The 14471-nt window shown below is 37.2% G+C and overlaps 1 protein-coding gene across 3 annotated transcripts in view; it reads left to right on the top strand.

Moving 5' to 3' along the window:
- Positions 1-10483, top strand: part of LOC121324762 (serine/threonine-protein phosphatase 2A 55 kDa regulatory subunit B gamma isoform) — a 111687-nt gene extending 101204 nt beyond the window's left edge. For all 3 annotated transcript variants that reach the window (XM_041266923.1, XM_041266940.1, XM_041266931.1), the window contains one exon: positions 7476-10483. In XM_041266923.1, coding sequence (XP_041122857.1) covers positions 7476-7767 — 292 coding nt within the window. In that variant the 3' untranslated portion in view covers positions 7768-10483. The remainder of the gene's footprint in view (positions 1-7475) is intronic.
- The last annotated feature ends 3988 nt before the right edge of the window (positions 10484-14471 follow it).

Raw genomic sequence — 14471 nt, 5'->3', positions numbered from 1 at the left:
GCATTGGTCCATTTTTTGTCTACAAACATACAAGGCCATACTTCTCCAGGGAAGACTGGGGGCAACTTTTAATGGAAACACTTCAGTAGAATTCAGACATATTGATTGACAGACAGAAAGATCAAGCTTTTTGTACCCGAGTAGATGCAAAGCAACATGGACAGGTTTGCCTATCCTGAGAAATCACTTTTTGTAAGTAGCTGTATTAGATGCATTGCTAAAGGTTTCAAATAAACGCTGGAATTTTTATTTATTTATTTTTTTTTTATAAAGAAGATTGAAATGGCTTTCCACACAGCACCACTGGCAGGCTTAGAATTGGGGGTGGCATATCTATTTATTTTTTTAAATCATCACTTCTCAAAATCGATAAACACAGACTAATGCTTTTTTTTAAAAGCAAAGGGTTCAGGTAGGTCCAGGTTTGAATGAAACGTTTTAAATTTAGTTGCAAAAGCAAAATGGACAGAGCAGCTTAGTCTCGATGAAAAGGAAAGCAGGGGTGGCAGATCAGACACTTTTTTGTCACAATGAGGAAAGGGGATTAGCAGGGAGTTAAATTCCTTGGTGCAGTGTTATACATTTTACCCACGGAATGTGTGACTATCAATTTTAAAATGAATCTCTATATTAGTCTAATGAAGTCCCAGCTGGTGTCTCCATAATCCTCAAACTATTTTCCTTGCTTTTGATATGCTGAAATATGCATCCAGTTGTTGTCTTAAACCCTTGAATCTCCAGCCACTGTGCTTTGTTTTACTGCTTAAAATCTTCATGCTTAAACAAACACTTAGTTTGTGAGTTAGACCTACAGTAGTCATCTTGAAGCTAGTCTCACAAACACATCATGTTCCAGCTGCCATGCTCCTTCATTTCCCATTATGCTACATACAATGGATGGACATTTTAATTTTGATTGTGCCGTCATCTGAAAGTAAAAGGTTAAATAGATTTATTTGTTTATCTTGGCCCTTAGTCATGAATAGCTTATTACAGTGATATATGTTTCCAGAAGGTACAGCCTGTATTAAATAACTTTTTTTTTTTTTGCAGTACTAATTCTGTTTAACATAATAAATTGAGAACGGGACGAGGTTAATTGGCCCATCAGCATCTAATTCAATAGGGCTGAATCTAATTGTGCTTTAATGATCCTAGTATTTTATATGTTAGTACTGTACGGCACATGGGAAGCTATTCCGTGCATTTTTAACTGTCTAAAAACAACAAAAAATTACTTTTACTCTGCTCCCATTTCTATCCCCTCGTTCTATAGTTTAAGGTGTTTTTTCTATACCATTTGGGATTTTACAAGCTTCAGTGAATCCCCTCTTACTTGTCTTTAGGCTGAAGAGCTATAAGTCTTTAAACCTGTCCTCGGAGCTCTTGCCATTAAGTCCTAGGATTATCCTGCTTGCCCTTGTCAGTGCCTTGTCAAGTGCAACATAACTGGACACAGTATGAAACCTGGTAATGAAACATTTAGCTCTAGTACAGCTTTTAGGTAATTGTGTGAATACATTGACGAGGCTTTCCAAAAGAACAAACAAAATGAAGAAAAACATTGTAAATATGGCACATAAGCAACAATAAAAAGCTGGCTTCTGGTATATTTATCATCTACTGACAAACACATAGGTGTGCAGTATTTTTAGGACCTATTGGTAAACCATGATGTGCTGAAGATGCAAAAATCTAAATGAAAACATTACAGAAATGCTAGCCCTTAGCAAAGGATTATATAACTGACAGAAAACAGCTCACTTTGCTCTTTCTGCAAGCTGCTGTAGTCACGGCTGCATGTTAGCTGAATACACATTCATCAGTACGTCTGCGACAGAGGGACGTTTCTAACAATTGCTCCACTTATAACCCTGGGGAGAAGAATGAAAACATCCTGTAGTTTGTTTTAGAAAAACTACTACAGTCCAGCCATGAAATAATATGTGGTTCATTGATGTGTACTAGGTTTGGGCAGCAATAAAATAAAATAGCAGTCCATATCTTTGCAGCTCAGCTACTGCCTGATAAATATATAATACATTATATCTTGGAAGATGGATTTCAGAGTCCTAAAAACACTTTGGTTTGTTAACCCTCACTGTCAACAGGACGGCTAAACCATTTACCTGTTAATTTTCCCTCCCTTCAACTATTTAATTATGGTTTTGCTAAGCGCAGCTCCTTCTCCAGTACTGTCCTCTGTACCCCCCCCCCCCCCCCCCCCCCCCCCCCCCCCCCCCCTTTTTACCGAAATTGCTAATTAATCATTCCTTTACCACGTTTAGGTTAGACTTGGGTGTTGTTATATAATGCATTGGACTGAAGTCATCTATTGGTCAGTCCTCTGTTACTGCACCTTTTAATTTACACAGGGAACAGAGATCGGGTCAGTCTTAACCTTTCATATCTCACATCCGACACTTTGCCACACATCCCTCCCCTCAGCTCAGAACCCAGGGTTTGAGTGGCCCAAGCTGAGAGGCAGTGTACACTTGACAGTCCATCAGCATTTCCATGTTTTACACCCACCCTATGCTCAATTGAAAAACGGTATGACTGTAATGATAAAAACCACCGGGTGAATTTTTACTTTATTAACCCTAATCCACTTCAGTGGGGCATGATCTGCAACCATGATAAACTCTCTTCCCAACATCTTAAGTGGCATCTACACTGGACGCGAGCAAATAATTTCGAAGTCACTGCTGTCAAGTGGGAGTGTCCACACCAGCAGCGAGCAATGCAAGTGACGTCGCTTTGAGAGAATTTTGTGTCGCTAAAATAGAAAATTTCTATTTTTATTTCGTTGCGCAACTGGAATGAAACAGACCAAATAGAAGCAATGACACACGTCAAACAGACGCCTCACAACACTTCACGCCTCAAAATAAGTTAATCATGTACAACGAAAAGTTAATTTATGAGGTGCAGTAGTATCCATTAGTATATGATTGCAAATGGAACTACTACAAAGACGTCCAGAAGAAAGACAATGCCCGGGTGGCTTTCAGGGGGTACTTTTAGCAGCACCGAGACATTTTCTTTCCAATTTTATGCATGTTGCATAAAAATAGGTTTATTAATAAGCATAAATAAACCGGAGCAAACATGCAGTCTACATATCCAGCATTTAAGTGAAAAATGTGCACTTTTGCTGGCTTTTAAAAATGACACAAAAAAGGTCCCACATTCACACAACTCGATCATGTGACCTAATTTTAAGCCATGGCTTTTTTGTTTTTTTTTGTTTTTATGACAAGTAACATTTTGTTCACTAAATTGTTCTGTGGCACAAATCCGTGACAAGGTGGTGGTCTTTTCATACGCATAAAGTGAAGTTTTGTGGAGATCCACCAAACAAACACAAATATTACCAAGGTCCTACTATTCTACACCTTGTAAAACAAAGCCAGCAACATGTTTGTGTTCTATGTGGCACATTCCAACACTACCAAGCTCATACATAGTTTTGAAGATTATGAGCCATTTTTATAAACCGTTTTCTGTCAAGTTCACGGGACTGTAGTCCTTAATAATAATAATAATAATAATAATAATAATAATAATAATAATAATATAATAATGTTGCACGTTAAAATCTTAGTTAATAAACAAAAAGGATCACAGAAGGAATTTGTAAAGAAACACAATTGAGTTTGCAGTAATGTATAATATAATATATAAATATATAACAATAAAATAATTTTGTTGAAAATATCAGTTCAACTATACTACTTTGTCCAGCTGTATTCTGACAGATGTACTGGGCTATAATAATACTAATAATAAAGATAACAATAAAACTGTTAGATATATAGGGATGTTCAATAACACTGACTTATAGAGTTTAGAAGTCCAACCTTTATTTTACAACGGAGTTGCTGGAGGTCAGGGTGGTAACCTTTTATCAAGACAAGACCTGTTTTGTAATGGGACAGTGCATCTCTAGTATGTCCAATTGGAATGCAGGGGTGGGGTCATGAGTTTATTTCCAGTCTTTTGGATCGTTTCCAAGTCGTTTCTGGTGTATATTGACATTCGGTGACATCGCACGTTCATTCTTGTCACTTGTGGCCAGTGTGGATGTTGCTTTGTGTTTCCACTCTGCATTTCATTGCCAAACATTCTTTTTCGACAGTTGTGTATCTTTGTTTCCTTGGCAACAGTTTCCTGCTGAGATACACCACTGGATGTGACAGTACTGCCTGTAAGTCAACCTTGGATCGGTCTGTCTGCTGGATACATTTTTTATTTTTTTTTAAATCTGGGACAAATAACAGTGGTTTGTTACACAAACTACCTTGACCACTTTACCATATTCGGTGCTTTAGCCCTTGTTAGGTCTGTTAGTGGAGCTGCAACTGATGCAAAGTCAGGTACAAATCTCTGATAATAGTCAACAATTCCCAGAAATGCCCATACCTGTGTTTTATGTATTTGGTGGGGCCAGATCTTTATGGCCTCAACCTTGCTCCACTGGGGTCTAATTAGCTCCACCCCCCCCCCCCCCAACATAGCCCAAATATCTGTCTTCTGTTAACCCCACACAGCATTCTCCTGGGTTAGCCGTAAAGCCTATTCTCTGAGGCTATTCAGCACTGCCTCTGAAATGTTGCTGGTGCACCATGTAAACCAAAAGGTAAAACAGTAGCCCCTGTGGAGTGACACATTCTGTTTTCTCCTTCACCCTGCCTGCTAAGATGATTTGCCAATACCACTTAAGTCTAGGCTGGATAATTCCCAATTGTTCGATCAATTCATTGACTCGCGGTATGGGATACGCTTTACTTTTTTTTTTTTAATGGGATTTCAGTACATCGTTCAGTTTTCTAAAATCGTTACAAAATCGCTATGTCCCGTTCAGCTTCGATACTTAAAACTATGGGGCTGGTCCACTCACTGTTAGACTCCTAGCACTAACATTTTCTCCACCTCCGCTTTTATTTCACTCCCTTCTCACTTCTGGCAACCTATAAGGTCTGCCCTGTACTTTTACCACATGCGATGTATCAGTATCTTGCTGTATTACGTTAATTTTCCCTGGTAAAGTGGTAAACATGTCATTGTTACGGCTAGTCATTTCAGATACCTCGTTGCACTGAAGTTCCCCTAAACCTGAGCCAATCTGTATTTTCTTAGTGGTTATACTGTCATCCCCGTCTATGTCCTCCTTAACAACAACTGTCTCCCCACCACTCCGGGGTTTTAACAGATTAATATGATAAATCTGCTACTTTCTTTCTGCGTTCAGGTTTTTTAACTTTATAACTGACTTGCCCCACAGCTTCAATTAACTTATATGGGCCCTGCCAGCTTGCAAATAATTAACTTTCACTTTACAATGTCAACAACATCACCCACACAGCTCCCGGATGTGTTAGCCGTCTGTAAATGACAAACTGTACAATTAACACGGCAAACAAACATGAAACACTCACAGTGCATACACGGCCCTTCAGAGATTCATCCATAACCATAACAAAGGAGCAGATCACCTCGCTACACCCCCTTAAGTACCGTCAGTCACGCCCCCTTGGTTAGCGAGTGCAACCGTTTCTCCTCCAATCCGAGGTTGCCACATCACTTCCCTTCCTGGTCGATGACTTGGTGTACTGTAGCTCCGCCCCCTTTCTAGATGGTCAACTTCCATCTAACACTGGAAATGAATTGTCAGGTTATCCAGTCCGGGGCTCTCTGTTCCCTTTACACAGCGCCCTCACAGGTCAGCAGGGAGATTTATAACCAAGACTCATTCTTTCTCTGTCACACTTGACCATAAAGAAAAGACTGGTGTTACCTGTGTGCATGGGCTTATTAACTTCTACCCAACCTGTACCATAAAATTTTAGTCCATGGGGAAGGCACACAAGGTGCTGTAGTCCCAAAGCTACCACACTCAGTAATACTGGGGCAAAATTATCCAGGGTTTAACAACCTGTTGGAAATTAAAGGGGAATTGGTTGCCTCTGCAAATCAAATTAAGATTAAGATTAAGATTAAGATTAGCCCAGAAGAGAGCGTAGAGCATAGAATGTCATACATTTTATGACATTTTCATCCTTTTTTTTTTTTTTCAAAATATCTTCCATAGTAAATATGTCTCATTTGGCCATTGCATATCAGTAAAATGTACATCTTATAGCCCCTTAACATAGTGGCACCAAAATGATTGAGTTCCCTTTCACAACTCGACATCACCTGCTGTCTCAATGGAGCCTGTATTGTTGAATAATAATAAACTGTAGAGTTGACTGAATAAAAACTGATTTTCTGACCTGGAGTTGTCGTCTTTTCTTTAAAATAAACATCTTGAATGTGTAAGTCTTGGTTAAAAGTCACGAACCTTCTGTGTTAACCAAGGCCTAGTTCATTCCATTGGTGAAAGATCTGCCATTATTAGTGAGTGTTTTTGTTCGAACTGCAATTAGTTTAAATGAACAACCACAAATTTAGTGTGCCCTGGAGTGAAATACATGGATGAATATGTGAAATGACAAAGTTTTATTAAAAATAATTACTTCTCATAACCTGTCTGAGCAGGCTCTAGTTTATCCCTCTTTTGGCATCTTCACGCTTTTGCTGTTGAGAAATTTGTATTTAGTTTCTCAGTGGTCCAAATTGTTCATAGTTAGTATAAATCATTAAGGTCACTCTCAGAAGCCTGAATTAGCCCCCCAAAGGGCTGCATTGGACCTCTTTTAATATATGAATATTTGCTAAGATTAAGCAAGCAAGATCCCTAAACACTGTTCCATAGTGGAAATGATGGAGTATCTGTGGCAATAAAAGCATGAGTTAATGATGTTGGCCCATTTGGGAGCAGGGCAGGGGAGGCTGAGATAATGAATTCCATTACTTAAAATTGATTCTCTTGTTTGTTTTTTGCATAACAACAAGCAAAACTTCTGAATCATCTTTGCAGGTTATGTAGTTGGAATTCAGTTCTCATATATTATTAACTGTTAATATCAAATTATGTAGGTTTTTAAGGCAATATTGGGAGCATCAGAATTTGGATATATAAGCAGGAACCTGTGCTCCATTGTTTGTACATGTTACATTTTTACATACAAGTACATAAAATGGTTGTAGAGTAGTTTGCAATGATCTATTTGTTCCTGTTTTTGATAGTCTGTTGCAAGTTTTTATGCTTAATCCCTATAGGAAACCAATCAAGATTTGTATAAAAAAACAAGATGTGCATTTTAATATTTATGATTGTGTTGTAAAAGACCAGAATTACCTTGACCTGACACTTTTTTTTTTGTCAATGTTAGTCAATGCCAAAATATTTCAAATGTTTTTCACAGGACAGTCATTTGAAGTATGCTTCAGTGTTCCACAAGGACATTCAGTAGAAATCCCTCATTGTCTTATGTTTAGTCTGTATGTTGGAATTAGTCTTTGGAGATTTGAACTTACTCTGCAATTTGAAAAAAACTGTTCACTTGTTTTTATTCCCCTCCCTGCAGTGTAATTATGACTGGAGCCTACAACAACTTCTTCAGGATGTTTGACCGCAACACGAAGCGAGATGTGACTCTGGAGGCCTCCCGGGAGAGCAGCAAGCCCAGAGCTGTGCTGAAGCCCCGGCGTGTCTGCACTGGAGGAAAGCGCAGGAAAGACGATATTAGCGTGGACAGCTTAGATTTTACCAAGAAGATCTTGCATACAGCCTGGCACCCGGCAGAGAACATAATTGCCATCGCAGCAACAAACAATCTGTACATATTTCAGGATAAAGTCAGCTCAGAGATGCACTAGGTATCTAAATGCGTGGATCATGTTCGGAATGTTTGTCCCTCCCCCCGTCCCCTCTCTCCCTTCTCTCTCTCTCTCTCTCTATTCTGTCGTGCTCTGGTTTTTCGAGCACTGCACTGTACCTGCCGATAACCTTTCTCAAGGGTGTGTTATCGTTGTGTTGGAATTGTGGATTGTGGTTCATCACTAGTGTGTATTGCTATTGGTAATTATGGGCTTTTTAAAGCCAACAGGGTTGGGCTGAAAGTTTGCCTAAAACAAAAGTACAGATGATATTGATGATGATGATGATGATAATAATAATAATAATAATAATAATAATAATAATAATAATGTTACAAATAAATGCATCTTTTTCTTGTTTGTGGCTATTGTTTTAAAGTCGTAATCACAGCTCTTTTTAATTTCCTTTGTTTTTTTATTGTGTAAGTATAAGTTGACATTTTTTGTATATTTTGCTATCAAATGGCAGGGGCCCATATTTAATCACACTTTGCACCAAAGTAAACTGGTCTAGGACAATTACCCTGGTGTGAATGAAGAACTCCTGCTATTCTATTCACACCATAGTACATGATTCTGCATTGTATACAGTGGAACACAAGCACGACAAACAGAAATTGAATGTGGAAATCTTCATAGTACTGTACACAGTACATGCAGTCACAACCTTTGTGTGAGAGAAAATATCACTATGTAAATGTTTCATGCAAATCCAGTTTGAGTACTCTGAATATTTGAATTGAGAATCAGAAAAGCAGATGACCTTCATTTCAAAATCGACCAGAATTGCTCCTTAATGCAGTCTGTGAAGTTGTCTCTACATCTTTTAGGTCCAGTATGTATGCAACAAAATCTGCACTTATTGCTGATGTTTTGAAATGGAGGGGGAAAAAACATAAAGTTAGTGTTGATAATGCCACAAACAATAGTATTCACTACTGGGCTATACATTTACCAGTGTGCATTCTACATTACATACTGTACCATCTTTATATGAAGTTAACTGAACAAGGTTCTGCCTCCTAGTCTTCTTTTGTGTCTGGGTGTGAAATGTGATGGTACTGTTACATTAAAATAAGCAGTGGATGTTGATGAGAGTGGAACAAGATGAAAGGTACACAGATATCCCAATCCCTTTTCTGAGGGGTACTGACATCCTTTGAAGCATATCTACATTAACTGTTGTACCGTGGAGAGAACCACCATCCTATCTTTAGTAAGACTACTGTATGAATATGTGAGAAAGAGAAATTAAAAGTCCCAAGGTCAGAATGTTGTCTTGGAACATTCAGATTCCTGCATCTATTATGGTATACAGTACCATTGTTTTCATAAAACACCAAATTTATTAAAACTGATTAAGGTTTCCTTTGGTACTTTACATCCATTCCCAACTCCTTTAGGGCAATTACCATTAGGCTTTTTTTTATTATATCATTACAATGCTGTGACATTAAAGTGTCTGCAATATTGTACAGGAAGAGGACTGGCTTAATGCAGGAGGTAACACATGTTGGTGCTGTTTGAGTGACTGAATGTATGTCTTAGTAAAACCTCATTTGTTTTGTAAATGTATGCTAAATGAAGTTTATAAGCAGGAAGTAATGACACTAGTCTTAACAGAAAATTAACTGCAATTGAATATTCAACAGTATAATATTGTATTCTTAACACGCAGCCTTCACAAAAGCTTTTAAATAAGGCAAGATCAGTGGCTGTATTTTAAAGGTCAAAACACAATATTAAGCCCTCCCACTTTGCAACAAGAACCTTTGCAATAGGAAGCTGCATGATAGATCTGTTTTTAGACTTGTGGCTGCTTTTTTTTGACTCATAAGAACATGCTGTACAATGGCTTGCAGAGAACACGCTCAACACACACTACAATTAAACCTTGAAGCACAAAAGCATGCTTACCATTGTTCAGTATTACGATGTACATTTGTAATGCCTAAAGATGTTTTAACGAGAAAAAAGAGAATGAGGAATGTTTATTAATACTGTACTCGAAAAAATAAATACAGAAAATACAAAAGGGTGAATGGAACTATTTACATGTATATATTGTTCATTGTCTTTACAGTAACCTAATGAGATTTCTTTTCTGTAACAAAAATAAATACATTTTTAGGAGCGTGGTAAGTTGTACATAGAGCAAGACAGTACAATCATATTGAAACCATTGACCATCAACCATGTGGTTTTGAAATATTTTGCCAATTAACTTAAATTTAAAAACAAACCTCCCTCAAGATGGCTTGAAGAGCCCCGATATACAGTCAGCTATAAAATGATGTCATAATCTGCACATTAGTCATTGATGCTGTTGCCAGATATACTAGTGTAACCCCAGGCTGTGTCTTTAGTGTTACCTAAATTAACATCACAGTGTCCCGACCAGTTACCTCCTTAATGTATGTTGCAACTTGTATTCTATGTGGTATTTTCCAAAATAACTTGGTATGCAGCAACTGCAATGTAGTGAATGTCAATGAGAGAATGAAAAGTTCTCTCAGGGGTCTCAGATATTTTTCCTTTCGTCACCCCATATAAAAGCTTGTAAAACCACTGATTTCTGTTTGAAACTTTCTTCCTGCTTTTGTTCATGTTATTATTTTTGTTTTTGTTCTTGTAATTTTTAGTACAAAATCTGTCAAATAAAGGATTATAAATATGTTAATATGAGTTTTCAAATAAAGATTTCAACAAAATTGTATCCCACAGATTTCAGGATGTGTCTTAGTAAAGGTAGATTTCAAACAAAGAAGAAAATTGTGCTGGGGTTTGTACAGGCCCAGAAAAGACCGCAGTCCATTCCTATGTGTGCTACATTAGTTGATTTAGGGTCTCAAATGGGAATATTTAGATTACAATTACACATTTACAGGAATATCACAAACACAATGTTCACGTGTAGCAAAAAAGCTAGTTTACTTGTCCACTTTGTTTGTTCTGCCATGGTCTAACAACACTACCTTAATTGACAAGATGTTGAGTGTCCTATAAAAAGAAGTGTTCTGCCACTATTATCCCAAGGCGTCCTAGAGAGATGCAGTTGCTCAGTCAAGCAGTTAAACAATAACAGTTAGAGATGTTGGCAGCAGTGCCACTTGTGTCCGTAGTCCAGATTGCATTGCTCAGCAATATCCCAGTGACACATGACAAAATTATACATAATAATATTGGAAATCCTGTAACACATCCATAAACTCAATGAAATACAAAGCAGTTGACAGAAACAGTTGTCTAAAAGTGGGTTCATTTTTCATGGGCTTTAGTTCTTGGATTTTGTCAAGTACTGTACTCCTGATTATTTAGATTTTATTAGTGTTTTTTAAGCCTATGTTCTGTAGGCTTTGGTCTGACCAGGAAATACATATTTTAAACATCCATTATTGTTTAGTGCGCATAAGACAGAGGCCTCTGAGCAAAACATTCTCTTAATCATCAATACATTGAAATCTAATCTCAATCACCATCTGTAAAATGTATTTCTTAGGTATATGTTTGATGTTGCTGTTTCTTATCTTAAGACAAGTCTGCCTTTAGAAGTTTCAAAGGATGTCTCAAATGTGCAAGCATACATATTATTATATACATATCTCTATTATAAGAACATCCTAGGAAGTTTATGTAACTTTGTATGTTACAGTAAATATATTATAAAAAAAAACTATAACCGCTTCCATTTATTGTGGTTTTGTTGGTCAAAACACAGTTAATGAACAGGAATATATTGTCGGAGGTGGTTTCATAACTTGTATAACATTTTTACATACTTTATAGTATAAAGTGAACTATTGTATGTGTGTCCATTTTTTACAAGACCTGCGCCGTATCTCTACTAAATTATGAATACATTGCTGACAATTGACATCACTTAATAAAAACAGTTTTAGTTTTAAGATTGCTCTCCATATTTACTCCCCACATGCATCACTGATGGGGTACTCGTATGCAGAAAAGTCTATAATGAATATGTTATCAGCAATTCTTCACTTCTCATGATCATTAACTGAACTGTCTTTATATGATTTTAACTGAACAAGGTTCTGCCTCTTAAGTCTTCATTTGCATCTGGTAATGTGATCAAACATGCCCTTGTTCATACTGTTGCTTTTGATCACTTCTTTGAGGCTGTCACTGAGCTCTGGTGGTGATGTCAGACCCGGAAGAGACATGACAGTCTGGACTGAACAAAACACTGAACAAAAGCAACGACACGTTGGCCAAAACAAACAAACCCTGAACAAGCATCGCGTGGTCCTTCCAGCACGAGTAGCAATTGTTTATTTCTTAGATTTTAATTCTTTCTCTTCTCTCTCCACTTCAAACACCCAACCTCATATGTGTGAAACATTGATTTAGGCAGTTGTACCAAGACTGGATTAGTAACACCGTGTAACAATTATTATTATTTTTTGTTCCTGGGTAGTAAGTGTTATTTCCTAATTGTTTATGCCTCAAAAGTATAGAAAATGGCTATTATTCCCCACAAACTTTGCTTTTGTGACCAGGACAGTGATATTTCAAAATATCGCTATTTCCAATGGGAGAATGGGCAAATGTGTGTCTTTTCGTTCACATAAAGTCAGAAAAAAATAACATATGAATCCAAATTAACATGTATTTATACTAAAGTAATACAAAAATGACTACAAAAGATTTAGAAGTGAGTAGTTTTTCAAGATTTACATTTATACTGTAAATACAGCCATTTTAGAGCCATTTTCTATACTTTTGAGGCATAAGCAATTAGGAAATAACACTTACTACCCAGGAACAAAAATTGTGTTACATAGTGTAATCAATCACTCGGTTTATTCTCAGCATAGTCTGCATGTGAAGTACTTTATGCACTCCCCATGCCTAAATACAAATATGCATTTTAAAGCACCTCTGCTAGATGCCCTATTTATACCCCATGCACCAGCATTATCTCTATTTATACACACAAACAACAACAACCTACTGCATACAACATAAAACCCTAAAAGATGCATGGGACGGGGCACCCTGCCACAGAGGTCTGCTGATATTTGAAGCACGTCCACATTAACTGGTGTACCATGGAAAGAACCACCATCCTATCTTTAGTAAGACTACTGTATTAATATGTGTAGTCTAACCTTTAGATTGCTGTTTTTGTATGAATTTCACATCAGGATTCTTCAGTCTGACGTCAGTTGCAGTGGTGAGGCTATTATTTAAAATTAGGTACAAGAAAAAAATTGAGAATGAGATTCTCTCGTAATAAAACCATTATAATCTTGCTGTTAACATATAAATTCCTAAAACCTATGAAAGTATAGTGTCATCACCACTTTAAACTGATTCTTTGAAAAAAATCACCACAGCAGAGCAATACAACAATCTGATATGTGACTTATTGCATTACATGTTCAATATGACTAACATATCCTTAATCCTTCCCTAAATGGATACTGATTATGAATTATACATGCATACAATGTTGGTACTGGCTCATGGAATGCATGAATGTTGAGACATCGCACATTCTATGTTCCAGCACCAAACTCCACCCCCACACTGTTGTATATATAAATAGAAAAAAGAAAAAATAAACCCACAGCATCCATTTTAATTGACACATTGATTTAACCATTTAAGATGTGAGTGCCACCAAGTGGTGTGAACAGGGATTGTTTATCCTGCCCTGTAAGAACATTTACATTTTAAGTTGTAATTCTGTCTTACTACATACAAGTCTATTCTTTAAAATAAAAACATCACATCTCTAAAATGGAACCGAGTAGCAAACAGCAACTTTTTTTCTCAGCGATTCATTTATTTCGGGTCTGCTTTGTAAAACTGATGCACTGCATGAAACTGAAGAACTACTTCATGAATCACAGCAAGCATGACTGCAAAACCTTTCTCTGTGTATCACTCTGAAAATGCTTAATACAAATACAATTATTATGAGTGGCTAAATAGATTTTAATGTAAAATGATAAAGTTTTTAAATGGAATCCCACAGCAATATTTGCAGAAATTAACTTGTCGGTTGCCACACTCCTGCTTTTGCCATGTGTATTATATTTTATGTAGTTCAACATATGCTTAATATAGCACCCAGTGTTGACTGTCCGTCCTTATTCACATTAGTTTTATTGGCAAACAATTAATAAGCACCTACTCTCTCTACATGTAAATAACAAAAATGAATAAATAAATAAAAATGTAATGAACCTTCTCATTATTTAGTTGAATGTCCTTGAAGTCCTCAGACCATTACATGAACAGGTAAGTGATGAACAGGTAAGAGTGGTGAAGGTCACAGTGCAGCCTGCCTTCAGTGGCCTCTACATCTACCAACAGTTACACAAGTAAGAATATGGGATGTCAACTGGAAGGGCGCTTACCTAAAATTCCAAAGCACACAAATGTGCTCTTGAAAAGAATGTTCACAGACCCATTTATTAGCTGGTCAGTTTTGGCATATGGTGGCCTGTTGCACCCCCTCAGCATTGTGGAGCGGCGCGCGCGCCCTCCCCCCACCCACCAACCCACCAACCCACCCCCACACACTTTCAGATCATTTAAACACTGTGTTCTAAGCATCACAAGCTTTTATAGCAACAAAGACACATCCAAACAAGAGAATATATAAACAGTGGTAGCACTGCAGCTCACACACCTCCAAAATAACAATGTTAGTTGTTAAATAAAAACACAACCAG

Source organism: Polyodon spathula, chromosome 1, assembly GCF_017654505.1.
Source record: "Polyodon spathula isolate WHYD16114869_AA chromosome 1, ASM1765450v1, whole genome shotgun sequence".
Taxonomy (NCBI): Eukaryota; Metazoa; Chordata; class Actinopteri; order Acipenseriformes; family Polyodontidae; genus Polyodon; species Polyodon spathula.
Note: the sequence above shows the minus strand (reverse complement) of the source record. Positions and strands in the feature narration are given on the sequence as shown.